The sequence below is a fragment of the Clupea harengus genome, chromosome 26, assembly GCF_900700415.2.
Source record: "Clupea harengus chromosome 26, Ch_v2.0.2, whole genome shotgun sequence".
Classification (NCBI taxonomy): Eukaryota; Metazoa; Chordata; class Actinopteri; order Clupeiformes; family Clupeidae; genus Clupea; species Clupea harengus.
In genome coordinates, this window is record NC_045177.1 from 11187222 (window position 1) to 11201595 (window position 14374).

The window sequence follows — 14374 nt, forward strand, 5'->3', positions numbered from 1 at the left end:
CACACACACACACACGCACACACACACACACACACACACACACACACACACACATACACACACACACACACACACACACACACAGTGAGAGAGAGCAAACAAACAAGACAAGGTACCCAGTGCAACATGTCCAGAGTCTCAGTACACAGGGACTGGGGAGTCATTCAGTCATTTCATCTTGCAGAGAAGTGAGTAAGTAGATGTTTTTGGTTCAAATTTGAATTGCTACATTGCATAGCATTCAGAAAAAGGCTTTGAGTCTTTTGACTCTCTCTCAAATCTGGCAAAGCTAAGGAATGACTTCTGTTCAACCTGCTAAGGTTAGGCATGGGAATTGATAAGATTTTAACGATTCCGATTCCATTTTCGACTCTGCTTATCGATCCGATTCCTTATCGATTCACATTGGGCAAGGAAATAAACGGTACAAACGGGTTTATTAACATTAATTTTCTTTTATATAATATTCTCTGAATAGATGATTCACAGCATATACAGTATGTATGTATACATTTACATATTTTAAGTAACCAAAAACAAACCTAAGAATAGGTCAACAAACTCTCAAAGTAGGGTCCAGATACCCTTAGCCTAGGGATCCTTTTCCTTGATGGGCTGCCAGGGGGTCCCCAGAAAGAAACAAATAATTGTATGACTGATTTGGAAATGGGTTTTACAATTACAATTTTTTTAATAAAACATCTAAACTCAAAAATCTTGTCCAGATGGTGGAGCCTGGAAAATAATCTTATCAAATAGGGATCCCTCCCTGGTCTAATTTGTGGCAGTTTAGGGGTCCTTTATATACAAGAGTTTGAGAACCGCTGTGCAATAATAGTATTTGAACATGCCAATTACAGTGCTGTTTTTTTTAAAGTGTATTCACCTTGAACTAAAAATAAAACTGGCAAAAAAAAAACTGTGAAAGCTGGCTTACACAATTAAACAAATGGCACTAACACAATAGACAGGGTCTGGAGTTTACCTTCGATATTAACAGATGAAGCGGTAACAGTAGCCGTGCTGCTGTTGCTTGGTTGAGATTCATTAACGTTATCGTCACTCCGCATCAACAACGCGGCATTCCTGCAAAGTTATTGCATGCTGTGTGGACAAATGTTTCTGCATTTTGGTCGTATTTCCCCCCTTTGACCAAATAGACGTTTTGCAAGCATTGCAAGTGGCCCTGTGCTCATCTTTTCGCGTGAAATATAACCACGCTTTTGAACGCCTCTGTCTAGACGTCATGTTGGCTGCGGTCTAAACAAAACAAGGCTGCGTGCGTGTGACGTCATCGCGCATGCGCAAACGGCACTGGAATCGATAGCGGAATCGTAAAGGACTTTTGCTAACGATTCCAAGGAATCGATCCACTGGGAATCGGTTCTCAACAAGGACCGGTTCTCGATTCCCATCCCTAGATAAGGCTGAATGTGTCAACCTTGAATAATTTGTATTGTGAAAATGTTACATTTCTTTTCTGTTTTGTCCTACTAGTAATATAATAGATCACAAAGAAGTGTACTCTACTCTACTCTACACCACATTCCTCTGCCTTCGGTTGTGTCCCTTCATGCCTGTACTCACCTGTGTCTCTGACTGTCTGATCTCTGACCAGGATGATGCGGTGGTGCGTGCGCCGCCGTGCCCGGGCCCTGTGTCTGGTGCTGGCCTGCCTGTCGGTGCTTCTTCACCTCTTCCTGGTGCTGCTCACCCTGTCTGTGTACCAGACTCCATCTGAGCCTCAGGTTCAGCTCCCCAGTAAGACCATCAGGGCCCTCACGGATCCTACTGTCACTCCACCCATGGACAGCCACGGGAAGGCCCCTTCTGGCCTGAGGCCTCCTGGCGTCTCCATCATGGATGTTGGTGGAGATCGCAACATGGCTGCCCGGACAGGTGAAGAGAGTTCAGTGCCAAAGCAGGATGGAGCTGTGAAGACCCTCAGTGAGACAGTCAAAATGGAATGTGTGAACACACCCGATCTTCAGCCGTTAAAGCCGAACCTCACTAAGATGGAGGCTCTCTTCAAGCATCCTCTGTACAACGTCCCTGGGCCGCCCCTCCAGGACGACGACTGGCTGCTCCGCATGAAGCCAAAGGTCAAGGAGCAGGAGCTGGAGAGTCATCAGTGGTGAGCCACAACATGATCACACACACACACACACACACACACACACACACAAACACACTCTCACACACACACACACACACATAAACACAAACACACACACAAACACACACACACACAAACACACACACACAAACACACACACCTAGAAAATACACAGACACATAATGAGTATGTTATCAACAAGTGTTCAAAGTGTACTAAATGTGCTATAGTATATACTAATTGTGCTGTAGTATATACTACTGTAAATGTATTGTAACTTATAGCTTCCCATCCCACCTTCCTACCCCTCTTTGTGGCTCTCTCCCTCAGGTTGAGTGCCAGTGAGGAGGGATACGATGCCGTCCACCTGAACAATGACGTGGACACCCACCCGCCCTGGCTGCGCTTCCACATGGGTATAACCCGCTGGCAGCTGTACGACCCCAGAGACCCCAACCTACATCTGCTGGAGGACCAGCTGGCTTCCGACAAGATAGTCAGCGCATGTGAGGAGAAGCACACGCATCACAGCTCCTCCTGGGGTTAGGGTTAGGGTGAGGAGAAGCACACGCATCACAGCTCCTCCTGGGGTTAGGGTGAGGAGAAGCACACGTATCACAGCGCCTCCTGTGAAAACCCCATGTCAACTCAGTTCTGCATAGCAACATTTATAGAAAACTAAAAAGAAAAACACACTTAATTAACACAATTATTCATCTTAAATATGAATCTCACGAGTGTTCCCAGCACTAAAAATGATAGTCTTACAACATAGTGGAGATCATTTGTTTGAGTGAAGCTATGATTCATAGTAACAGTGGTACATATTGGCAAAGTAACGGTAGGCATGGTGCCAATCAATATATATGAGTGTGATGCATTGTGGGCAATGTGTAGTAGTAAACTGGAATGGGCAGCAGGAAGGAGGGGCATTTTAAAGGGGATCGGTGGCAACATCGGCTCAACAGCGCCTCACAGTGGATGAGAAGGGAAGAAAAAAGAGACACAGTGAGAATATAGAATGAACCTTATTTATGGATATCTAAAGGTAAGTTATAATGGTGGAGGATAATGGTCACAACCGTCAGTGCAATGGTTATACTATAGGGCGAGAAGTTCGCCCCAATAAAGGCCCACATGACATTCTGTTCAGTTTTCCACTCTATTCACATATTATCCACATCTGCTCCTGTTTACATGTCACATTCAGGTTGGCACATCATGTCACGGCCACTAAAGGTTCCAGTGTTGAAGAGCGTGTAGTGGCCTGTTGAGACATTCATTCTCTGACTCCATTTTGACTTCTAATGTTTTGTGGTGTATCTCACAGATGTATTACACATCAACAGTATCTGTAATTCTGGTCTGTAACGGTCTAGTCTGATAGTCAGTATTTCTGAATTCACTTTGCCATATCTGAGTGGAGATCCTGTGACGAATGTGGTTTTCATTAGTGACATGTGTATTTCTCAGTGTGGTTTCCATAGTGACGTGTATTTCTCAGTGTGGTTTCCATAGTGACATGTGTATTTCTCAGTGCAGAAGACGGGGGGCACCCAACTGAAGCTGGTGATGTCATTTCCTAATTATGGCCAAGCTCTCCTCAAGCCCATGAAGTGAGTCAGTAATGGAACATGGAACACTTCGGTGACCGCCTGCATGCATCAAATCCGTTTAAGTTCAATGTACAATGGAATTGTCAGTTTATGTTGTCAAATTCACTCTGCTCTTTTCCAGACAGGAACGCAACGAGGAGACAAATTACAATCTGTACTACTTCTCTGACTTTGAAAGACACAATGCTGAAATTGCTGCATATCATCTAGATCGGTATACAGCTTGAACCAACCTCTCTCAATTATTATTTTTTCCTTACCTGGTATTAAGCGCTATTTAGAATGACTTCCACACTTCTGTGAGGGCTTATTTGACAGAATCAAGCATGAGGCAGGGGGAATGTAATAGCATGTGTCTGACAGCAGTATGTTTCTTTGCCTCCTTGGCCCAGGGTTTTGGGTTTCCGAAGAGTCCCACCTGCGGTTGGAAGGCTAGTTGATATGATTAAAGAAATCAAAGAAACAACCACTGATGGGAAACTGGCAAAAACCTTCTTCAACTCAGCTGGTATGTGTTTTTAATCTATTTGACAAATTGGACAAACTATGAACATGCCCAAAGTTTTACACATGTAAGCACGTACACAGTGCATTCTATGAATGATAAGCATAATCTTAATTGATCCTACCCCTCTCCCTCACTCCATCTGTCCACCTCTTTAGTGGGTAACACGTGTTTCTATGGCCAGTGCTCGTACTACTGCTCCACTGAACATGCGGTGTGTGGCCGGCCCCGTGCCCTGGAGGTCTCCATGGCCGCTATGCTGCCTGACCTCTCCCTGGCTCCACGCCGGTCCTGGAGGAGCCCATGGAGGCGCTCTTACAGCCGCAGTAAACTTGCACAGTGGGTGGACAGAGCGTGTGTGTGTGTGTGTGTGTGTGTCCGTGTGTGTGTGTGTGTGGGCCCCAGGGCACACACACACACACGGACACACTTAGCGTCAGCTGTATACCTGTGCTTTTACCGTATACGTTATATAGCTGCTGGTAAAGTAGATCATTGAACAGAGTCATTTGTGTTCAAGTTCTCTGGTCAAAAACAGGGAAGATTAAAATTCATATTGTGTCCTGTAGTAAAATGCTGGAGACATTTTTTTTTTTCTTGTGTTATAGGTGGGAGAAAGAGAAAGATTACTGTGATACTGTGAAAAAGACTCCACCATACGACGAAGGCACACGGCTAGTAGATGTCATTGACATGGCCATACTGGACTTCCTCATGAGTTAGTCAAGGTTTACCAACACCTTTTTTAGATGCATGGCAAACATGACTGATGTAAATGCAGGAAATGTAATGTCAAGCTTGAAGATTTCATCTTAACTGGTCTCTTGCCAGGTAACCTGGACAGGCATCACTACGAAACATTTGAGAAGTTTGGGAATGACACCTTCCTCATACATTTAGACAATGGAAGAGCGTGAGTTCTCTGATTATAATGGTGGTCAGTACTGTGCTTTGCCAGTGTGAGTGAGTGAGTGGATATGTGACACTGACACTCACCATGTCTTCCAGGTTTGGTCGTTTCTCTAAAGATGAACCCTCTATATTAGCACCCCTGGAGCAGTGTTGCAGGTACAACCATGGTGGCTGAGGGCAAAGGGAATTAACAGCTGAAAGTTCGGCAATAGTGATATCCCTCCTCCCTTTACTGTCTCTAACTTAATCTCTCTAACTTTATCTCTATGTAGGACCCTTAACTGTCTCTAACTTCATCTCTATGTAGGACTTTTACTGTCTCTAACTTCATGTAGGACTTTTACTGTCTCTAACTTCATCTCTATGTAGGGTCCGGCGCTCCACTTTGATGAAGCTGCAGCTCCTGGCTTTACCTCAGCACCGTCTCAGTGATGTCATGCGGGCATCTCTGTCGAAGGACCCTTTAACGACTGTAGCTCCTCTTCTGTCTGAGCAACACCTTGCAGCCTTGGACCGCCGTTTAGCGAGAGTCCTCAAAGCTGTTGCCGATTGCCAGGAGCGATATAGCAATGCCATCTACAATGACATCACTGACTATCCTGGTTAAATCACTGTATGCCAATGAAGCCGCACATATGTCAGTCTGAGCTCATGATTAGTTCAGAAAATTAAACATTATTTATTCCACACTGACAGCAGTAACTTGTGTTTTGATCACTTTACCGAAACATTGCAAAAAACAAGATACAAGATGTGGATAACTTTAGTGATGAATAGCCAGCCTATATTGAAATACTATAGTCATTCCATGTCAAGTGGGACAATGGCTACCACTCGACCGTCTCAGATTTGGCTGAAAAAATTCGTTTGTTCATGCACTTCTTAATGCACTCAAATATTAGCTCTCTACTCCCAATAGTTTTGTCACAAAAAGATGTTTTAGGGAGGAGGGGGTGCCTGTACTTAGGACGCTTTTTTAGCAGCGTTTTCTGAAGAGCCATTTTCAAATTGCTATTACTAGAAAAGTATTTAAGCTAGCTCCTTCAAACTTTCTAGGCTTAAAATCGCTTGAATAATACATTTAATATTAATTTAATTTAATTTAATATTACTTGAATAATATGGACTTCCAATGGTGTGGCTTGGGTATATCACAGGCTCTTTAAAGCACATTGTGTCTATGTATACCATATGAAATGTGCTATATAAATAAACTTGAACTTGTATTCGGGGTGCTTGAATTTGCTCGAAAATTTTACACTATGCTCTGTTGTAGCATCTTTGAAGGCCTGTGGAAAGCTCAATGTTAAGGCTAGAGCCTTGATATTATACACAGACCTTCCTAGGTATGCTCTGTATTAAAAAACTGTCCCTATGTGATGAATGGTCTGGAAGATATTAAAGCTTGAAAATGGATGAAAACACATTTTGTGCAATTTTTGGCATGCTATAGCAAAAGAATGACAGCATTTATCAACATGAAACGAATTGTTTTGGAAATATTAGATATTTGTTCTTAACATATAAAAAATTTGTGATGGTGTTCTGCCTCATTTTCTCCAAATATTTCTTTGAAAATATGGGATTTTTGTACACGCCCAGCATTCAATGGCCTATGGAAGCATATTGAAATGGTAACAAAAGGTACGTTTATGACACCGAGGTTAAACTGCGTTTGTGTTCAAAATCTGTGTATAATATGAAGTCTCTAGCTTTAACATTGAGCTTTCCACAGGCCTTCAAAGATGCTGCAACAGAGCGTAGAGTAAAATTTTCGAGCAAATTCAAGCACCCCGAATATTATGATATACCCAAGCCACACAATTGGAAGTCCATACTCCTCAAGTAATGGAATCAGATTTTAGGCCTAGAAAGTTTGAAGTTTGCTTAAATACTTTTCTAGTTATAGCAATTTGAAAATGGCTCTACAGAAAATACAGAAAGTACAGGCACCCCCTCACCCCTAAAACATCTTTTGTGACAAAATTATTGGGAGTAGAGAGCTAATATTTGGGGCTATACCTATTAAGAAGTGTATGAACAACCTTGAATTTTTTCAGCCAAATCTGAGATGGTCGAGTGGGGAATTGTCCTTAAATTGGTACGTTTGGCATGGAATGACTCTATACAACTCCATTCAATTCAACTTCATATTCCATGAAAACAATAAATGTTAAATATACACAGTGTGTATATGTACTTAATGGCTATGGTGATGAGGAACAATGTTTTCACAGCCATTGACATCAGCGGGCGAAGGTCACGCTGTCATTGTTTAGTGTACTGCAATGTTTTAAGACCACAAATGGGTGATTTCATCATCAAACTGTCCCACATTATCCAAATTATCAGAACAAATACACAAAAGACTGCATCACACTGCTCACACTGGTTGTGTGAAATTGGAGGTGCACGCACAGATTGGTCTGTGAAAAAGTCTGACGATTTGGCCGCGATTAGGTTTCAGTCTCCCTAAAGGTTGTTGAGATTTGAGCTCAATATCGAATCAAATTACACCCCTCCTCACCGTGTTGATTGGCTGGGATTGGCTCGGTCCGAGCTACTATGTTTGTTTCCTATTTACCGCTGGGGTTGCGTCATCAAACGGTTTTAAATAAATACGTGTGTTTGAAAATATGTACGTTATCAACCAAATTTGCCACCAATATCCTTATGCATACTATCGTATGGACATTCTAGGGCAGGGGTACTCAATTAGAAACCCAAAAGGTTCACTCGCCAAATTTCCATTCAGTCCAGGGTCCGGAACAGTGACGGTCAAAATCCAAAAACATAACATAAACGTTCGAACTATGCACGAAAGGTGATGTGGTCTGGCCTTATTTGTGTGAAAGTTGACACTTTTTTGTGGTTTAAACTTGGGCATAAAATATGTGAAGGCCAGGCGGAGGCACTGATGTAAGTGTTCATTAGTGAGTGTGCTCCTGTATTTGTTTTTCACCTTATTCATGGTTGAAAAGGCAGACTCACAACAGTATGTTGAGGTATGCACGCTCTTGTTGTGTGGCTGATCTAACTATTAGACTGCATGTTGCATGGTATGATTGCAGATGGTTTATTTTTCTGCCCCTTACCTCAGAGTTCTGCAGATATTTTTGTTCGAAGTGTGCATGCTTTGTTTCAGTGACGTTTTACGTTACCACTTTTGCCAAGGGCAACTGTCTCGTTGCCGATTAAACACATCGGTTTTGTGCTCCCCACAGGCAGCACAAATGCATACTTGTCCGTCCACTCTGTCTTAAATTAGCGATTTTTGGAATCAACTTTTCGTTTTTTGTCGGGTTTAAAGCACGCCATGATTTTCGTTTACTGAGAAAGTTACCGTTCACAAATCTATCTGCCCGTGTTGTTGCCATTGACACACACAACCTGCGTGACCCACAGAGCTCGCGGCCAACATTGAGTGAGTGAGTTGTCATAGTGATGTTGTTATTACAGCTCCTGATTGGACCTCTGGATTGGACACGGAAGATAGAAACCACACCAAGAAGGTCAAAAATATATAGCGCGAAATCGCGCACCAATGAAAACTCGCTTGGATCATGTTTAAATTAGAATGTTGATTTTGGCTTCGGTCCAAATTTGATTGCCTCTGGGTCCGGATCCGGACCGCGGTCCGCCTATTGAGTACCCCTGTTCTAGGGGGTGTAAATTAACGTGTGGCTGAATTGAGGTGTATCTGTTGGTGACGTTATCATTTGAGGTTTAAGCTTCCTACAATCAGTCTCCTACGTCCATTGACAACAGTTCTATAACGAGTCCGTTTGTGTATACATTTAATGTTAGTCTACATTCCCGTGACACAAAGATAGCTCTCACTCCAATCCCATCTTGTGCCTTTTATTCATGTTTGTTTAAAGATTTAAACTTTTTGAGGCTTTATGTCTACCCATGTAGACGCACCACTGGGTTTTACTGATGTGTGTGTTCCCCCCCAAAACGTGTCGATAACGCAACACAGCGGTGATCAGTAGATTCATTTTAAATTGTGACGTTGCAGTCGGCTGACGTCTACTGTATTGTTACGTTTAAATATGAACGTTATAAACGGATCACCTTAACAAAAAGTACTAGTGTTTAATAATAGTTTTCTAAGACAGTTGCGTTTGTCGTTGTCTAAGGATATGGACAATACCAGTAGGGATAATGAGCACTGCAAAGACAGAGCTACCTTTTTCATGGCGTTTCCAGGGGGAAGGGAAGAAACCACCTCCCCTGAGGCAATAGAGGCCATGCCCAAAGAGGGCAAGGTAGGCCTACCTGAGGAGCAGGAGGCTGCCATTGCTGCAGAAACCTCCACTGGGTGAGACATTTTAATCTGAGAGACTTTAATATGTGTAATTTTATTTTATGAAAAACATGCACAACTAAAGTTCAGTCTTGTGACTGTTATCTTCTAATTGGAAGGGATGATACCAAGTGGTGGGATTGGTACCACAGGAAATATGGATGCCTCTTCAATGATGATCACAGCATTGACCTCCAGTCTTTCAAGGTTAAGATCCCCTGCTATATATTCTCCTTTTGGTCATAATGATGGACTTGTGTATGAGTATTTGAGATGATTGATATAGAGCTCATTAGGATGTTGATTGTTAACCATAACAAGAAACCCATCTTTTGAGAACAGTGTTACTGACCTGTTGACCTTTCAGTGTGATGACGTGGAATCAGATGATCTCTCTGATGACTGTGATGGGGAAGAGGTGAGGGTTGAGATGATCATAGATTGAAAAGCTCATGTAACAATTCCAATACGTGTAAATACTCACTTAGTCTGTATTGGCTCCATCAGTAACAATAATATGAGCTACAGCTGGGACAATGTATATATGGACATATGAAATTGGCAGGGACCAGTTATGACATGAGCCTCATTGGTAAGAGGTCATTCATTTGATAAGTAAGGTTTGGTTTTATCCTCAACAGGCTCAGGATCAGGAGAAAACCCTTGGAAACGTTCCTCGAACCCTTGTGCCGTGAGTTGAAAACTGTCTTTTTGTGATGATAGTGGTGTCACTCACATGTTCACTTCTAGTTGCATTAATGATCTTCTCCCCACATATCATTCCAGCTCTTTCACTTCTGTTATGGACATATACTACTATTCGGCCATGAAGGAGTGGAGGCGTTTCCCCAAGAGAGAGGTGGTTGGGCTGAGCTGGGGGCTCCTGGCTCTGCTTTGTAGGATGAATGGAGTAAGTCAGGCTCTCTAGAAGTAGATGTGGTCTATTTGAGTGTGTGTGTGTGTGTGTGTGTGTGTGTGTGTGTGTCAGGCTCTCTAGAAGTAGATGTGGTCTATTTGAGTGTGTGTGTGTGTGTGTGTGTGTGTGTGTCAGGCTCTCTAGAAGTAGATGTGGTCTATTTGAGTGTGTGTGTGTGTGTGTGTGTGTGTGTGTCAGGCTCTCTAGAAGTAGATGTGGTCTATTTGAGTGTGTGTGTGTGTGCGTCAGGCTCTCTAGAAGTAGATGTGGTCTATTTGAGTGTGTGTGTGCGTCAGGGGTGGCTTGTCCATCTAAACAGATGAAGCAATGCTTAATAACAAATTCACGAAAGCAAAAAAGGACGTGTATGGATTTAAACTGCGTGTGTCTGTTATATTAGACGATTGCTTACTTGCCTGTGTCGCTGCATATTGCATAGACTAACTGAAAATGTAAGCTCTACAAATAAAGGCCCCTACTGGCCAAATTTTAAATGACAAGCACGAAAATGGATTTCAATAGGGGTAATCCGTTTTTGTTTTATTGGTCAACTGGCCTTTTGCACCAGGGTTTGAAGTGGACATTCCAGTGGAGTTCAAGTTCCAGTTAGATCTTTGAATCTCTAGACCATATATTTAAAAAGATGTTTTACATCACCCTCACAAATTACATTGCAAATTATGTTTCCCCAGATGGTGAGAGGCAGAGATATTGCCAAGTTGCTGCTGCTGCTGCAAACTCCAACTAGTGAGAAGGCAGACGCTTCCAGTACAGGGGCAGGAAACACCAGCCTCGTTATGCTGCTCATAGCTGGCAAGGCTAAGGTACACATATTATACTATACAGACCCTACGCATATCAAGCTCACGCATATTCTTTTACAATGAGTTTTAAAAGAAACACTGTATTATGCCTGACCATACAACAACAGCATACAAATTGCCTATGTTATTGAACCCATTCCTAGTTACAGTAAATCTTCACCTGTTTTGCAGGAGGCTCTAGATCTGGCTGTGAGCCAGGGTCTATGGCACCATGCCCTCCTCTTGGAGACCTTCAGTAGGAAAGTAGCACCTACCTGGGTAATGAAAAGGTAAGACACTTCCACAACCTGATAAAAAACAATAAAAAAGCTATCCGCACAGTTACTGTAGGCCTACCTTATTTGTACACACAGTTGACTCTCATTATTTGTTATTTTGTTTATATGACAAGCGAGGTAATGTGTCATTTATGATTCTTCCTTAAGATTCGTTAGTAGTCTCAACAACGATCCGCTGAAGACTTACTATCAGGTCCGGATGGGTGAAATCCCTTCAGTTGCCTCTGTGAGTGTCTATTTTCACGCTTTTCATCCATGTAATGTGATTCATACTTTGGTGAACTGTTCACTTTAACCGAGGTTTTTGTGTCTGGATTCATGTAGGCAAATGACAATGAGAGCTGGGGAGAGTGGCATCTCCATCTTGCTGCTGTTCTAGTGAACTCGTCCTGCTTCTCTCATTGCCAAGAGACTGTTTTGAAGATGAAAGAAACCTTGGGTAAGAACATACTTTGCAAATAATATCTTCAGCATTAGTTTAGAAAATATTTAACCAAGTATATCATCTCAATAACCCATATGACATTCCACTGCCTTCCCCCATCTCATCCCCCCATCTCACAGCATCAAAAGGAATGGTCCAAGCGGCCCACTTTTGTGGAATGGTGCAGCAGTTGGAGCCTGAGCACCTGAACACAATTTCTCTTAGCCGGTTTGCAGCAACGTGGTTTGGGAATCTGGGCAAGCTGTATTGGGGGCTTTACCCTGAGGGCACAAAGAATACAGCACTGGCCTCAGCACAGGACCCTGTGGTACTCCCATCTGATTTAGAGATGGAGACTGCTGAAGAAAAACTCTGTTTACTTCCAGTCGATGCAGGGGAGTTGGGCCAGATGCCCTCCTCCAATGTGTCTAAAGCATTGATAACCGAAGGCCAGTCAGAGCTCGAAGGGAATAACAACAATGGATCTAAGGAGACAAAACCGAAATCCAAGAAGGTTTGTATTTGTGACAATATCTCTGATAGGGGATTTTATGCTTGTATCTCAAGTGTTTGTGTGATCTCTCTGAACTAACATGTCTTTGGTTACAGAAATCCTGGTTCAGCTGCTTCAGCTGTTTTGGGAAAAGGAAGAGGGAGTAGGTCTGCTTTCAGCAACCTTTAGCCTGGTAAAGAATTTGTGCCTTTTGTGTTGATACATATCATATTCATCTGCATTATACCAGAACTTAACACACTTTGTTTGCTTCTTTCCCTTCCCCCAGGTTGATTAGTTGACTTCTGCATGAAAAAAAGAATGTACGAATAAAAAATTCTTCAAATACATAAACAACTGCTTGTTTTTTCCTTAATAATTTAAAGGTGTGTGTGTTTGGGCGGGGTGGTTGTTCAGGTTGATAACTAGTGCTGTCAAACGATTAAAATATTTAATCGCGATTAATCACATTTATGTCATAGTTAACTCAAAATTAATCGCGATTAATCGCAAATTTTTATCTATTCTAAATGTCCCTTTGTTTATTTATTTTTTCCATCATTTTATTTGTATTTCAATGCCCTTATCAACATGGAAAAGTGGATTGGCTTGCTTTATGCAAATGTTTTATTTTATTGAAAACCAACATTGCCAAACAGGGGGCGGTACAAAATAAAATGATAAAGTGCACATTTCAGGTAAACAAGGACTCAGCCTATAGTGCAGTTAAACCATGGCTTAATATTTTCTTTTTCCCAAGTTTGCTGGGAACATAGCAGTCAGGCCTCTTATTTCAGAAACAATGAACTGTAACAGTTAGGTTACCAATAAAAGTTAAGGCTACTACTTCTTTGCTTTCAGCCAGCTGCCTGTTGACATTTTTAGACAACAGTGAAGCTCGCTTCTTTTGCACAACACAACTTTTAAAAGTAAACTTTCCATTCAGAAGCTTTTTATCATCCATTTCGCCGTATCGCGCTCACCATTCACTCAAACCGTAACGTTAGCCTACTACACAGTTTGTGAGGCCAAAAAGAACGTTAATCTAAAATTTAAAAAAATAAAAAATAATAATAATTAATAATAAAAAAAAAATCGCTTTAATCTCGCGATAAAAAAATTAACGGCGTTAAAATGGGTTTGCGTTAACGCCGTTAATAACGCGTTAAACTGACAGCACTAATATATATATATATGTGTGTATATGTATGTGTATGTATATTCTTTTTTTGAAAATGTACCATAGCAAAATAGTGTTTACCTCACACATGCATAGGCCTATTGATTGAAAACATTTTATAATTCATCAAAGCGTTTAACAGTGGAAGACAATGTACTGTTGAATGTAAAGAATTACATTTTAGGAAAATACTCAATGCAATTACACCAACCTAAGAAAAGATCTCCGTCGGCTTCATGAACGCCTGGAGATGTGTTCTTAAGTATGTACAGAGAAACTGCACACACAGGATGCATGTAGTTGCATTGTTACCCTTTCCATCAGAATAATCCAGATTTGTATCTCTGTTTCATAGTCTACATTAATTTGAAGATTTAGAAAGTAAAGCCCTGTCAAAGACAACCTGGTGAAGAGGCCTAACACAATCTACTCTAGTCCTTAGAATCTCAAATGTAGCTCTCTCTCAATTTTTTCTGTGCAGAAATCAGACTCAGACCAGGTGTGCAGAAATATGAGTCTTCCGGTGTTTCTCCAAATCTAGTTAATGAGATGTCTTCAACCTGCACTTGGCTGAAGTAGTTATTTACTAAATGAATACAGAAGATCAAAGTTAAGACACGGACAAACAACTGCATGAAGTAGAGAAAGGTATGAAGCCATGTTATGATGTTGGTTCTCGTCTTACACAAAATATTGCTACATACATACACATAACATTGTGATGATACTGAAGTTTGTAAAGGGAAGTGTGTATAAGAGAATCTTTAATTTTAAAGGTGCATTGCATAGTTTTTAGTGGTA

At 41.7% G+C, this 14374-nt stretch overlaps 2 protein-coding genes across 4 annotated transcripts; both read left to right on the forward strand.

Annotated features, from left to right (window-relative positions):
• The first annotated feature begins 61 nt into the window (after positions 1–61).
• Positions 62–5838, forward strand: fam20cl (family with sequence similarity 20 member C, like). 2 transcript variants are annotated; one of them, XM_042703955.1, is made up of 11 exons: positions 62–188; positions 1619–2134; positions 2447–2622; positions 3654–3732; positions 3854–3946; positions 4125–4240; positions 4396–4576; positions 4846–4955; positions 5069–5150; positions 5246–5305; positions 5519–5838. In XM_042703955.1, the coding sequence occupies exons 1-11, from the start codon at positions 127–129 to the stop codon at positions 5754–5756; spliced, it is 1713 nt and encodes a 570-aa protein (XP_042559889.1). In that variant the 5' UTR covers positions 62–126; the 3' UTR covers positions 5757–5838. The 2 variants fall into 2 exon arrangements, with proteins under 2 accessions (XP_042559889.1, XP_031419802.1); XM_031563942.2 differs by having other exon boundaries at positions 63–192.
• A 4305-nt stretch (positions 5839–10143) lies between these two features.
• LOC116219875 (protein transport protein Sec16B-like) lies at positions 10144–12743 on the forward strand. 2 transcript variants are annotated; one of them, XM_031563965.2, is made up of 8 exons: positions 10144–10368; positions 11067–11198; positions 11370–11467; positions 11624–11702; positions 11801–11915; positions 12041–12414; positions 12510–12586; positions 12683–12743. In XM_031563965.2, exons 1-7 carry the CDS (start codon positions 10195–10197, stop codon positions 12558–12560), a joined length of 1023 nt encoding a protein of 340 aa, XP_031419825.2. In that variant the 5' UTR covers positions 10144–10194; the 3' UTR covers positions 12561–12586; positions 12683–12743. The 2 variants fall into 2 exon arrangements, with proteins under 2 accessions (XP_031419825.2, XP_042559870.1); XM_042703936.1 differs by having other exon boundaries at positions 12510–12743.
• The last annotated feature ends 1631 nt before the right edge of the window (positions 12744–14374 follow it).

Coding starts and splice junctions, on each gene's coding strand:
- fam20cl (XM_042703955.1), top strand. CDS start 127: ATGTCCAGAGTCTCAGTACACAGGGACTGGGGAGTCATTCAGTCATTT. Junction 3,947..4,124: donor GCTGCATATCATCTAGATCG/GTATACAGCTTG, acceptor TCCTTGGCCCAG/GGTTTTGGGTTTCCGAAGAG. Junction 5,306..5,518: donor CCCCTGGAGCAGTGTTGCAG/GTACAACCATGG, acceptor ATCTCTATGTAG/GGTCCGGCGCTCCACTTTGA.
- LOC116219875 (XM_042703936.1), top strand. CDS start 10,195: ATGTTCACTTCTAGTTGCATTAATGATCTTCTCCCCACATATCATTCC. Junction 11,703..11,800: donor AAATCCCTTCAGTTGCCTCT/GTGAGTGTCTAT, acceptor GGATTCATGTAG/GCAAATGACAATGAGAGCTG. Junction 11,916..12,040: donor GAAGATGAAAGAAACCTTGG/GTAAGAACATAC, acceptor CCCATCTCACAG/CATCAAAAGGAATGGTCCAA.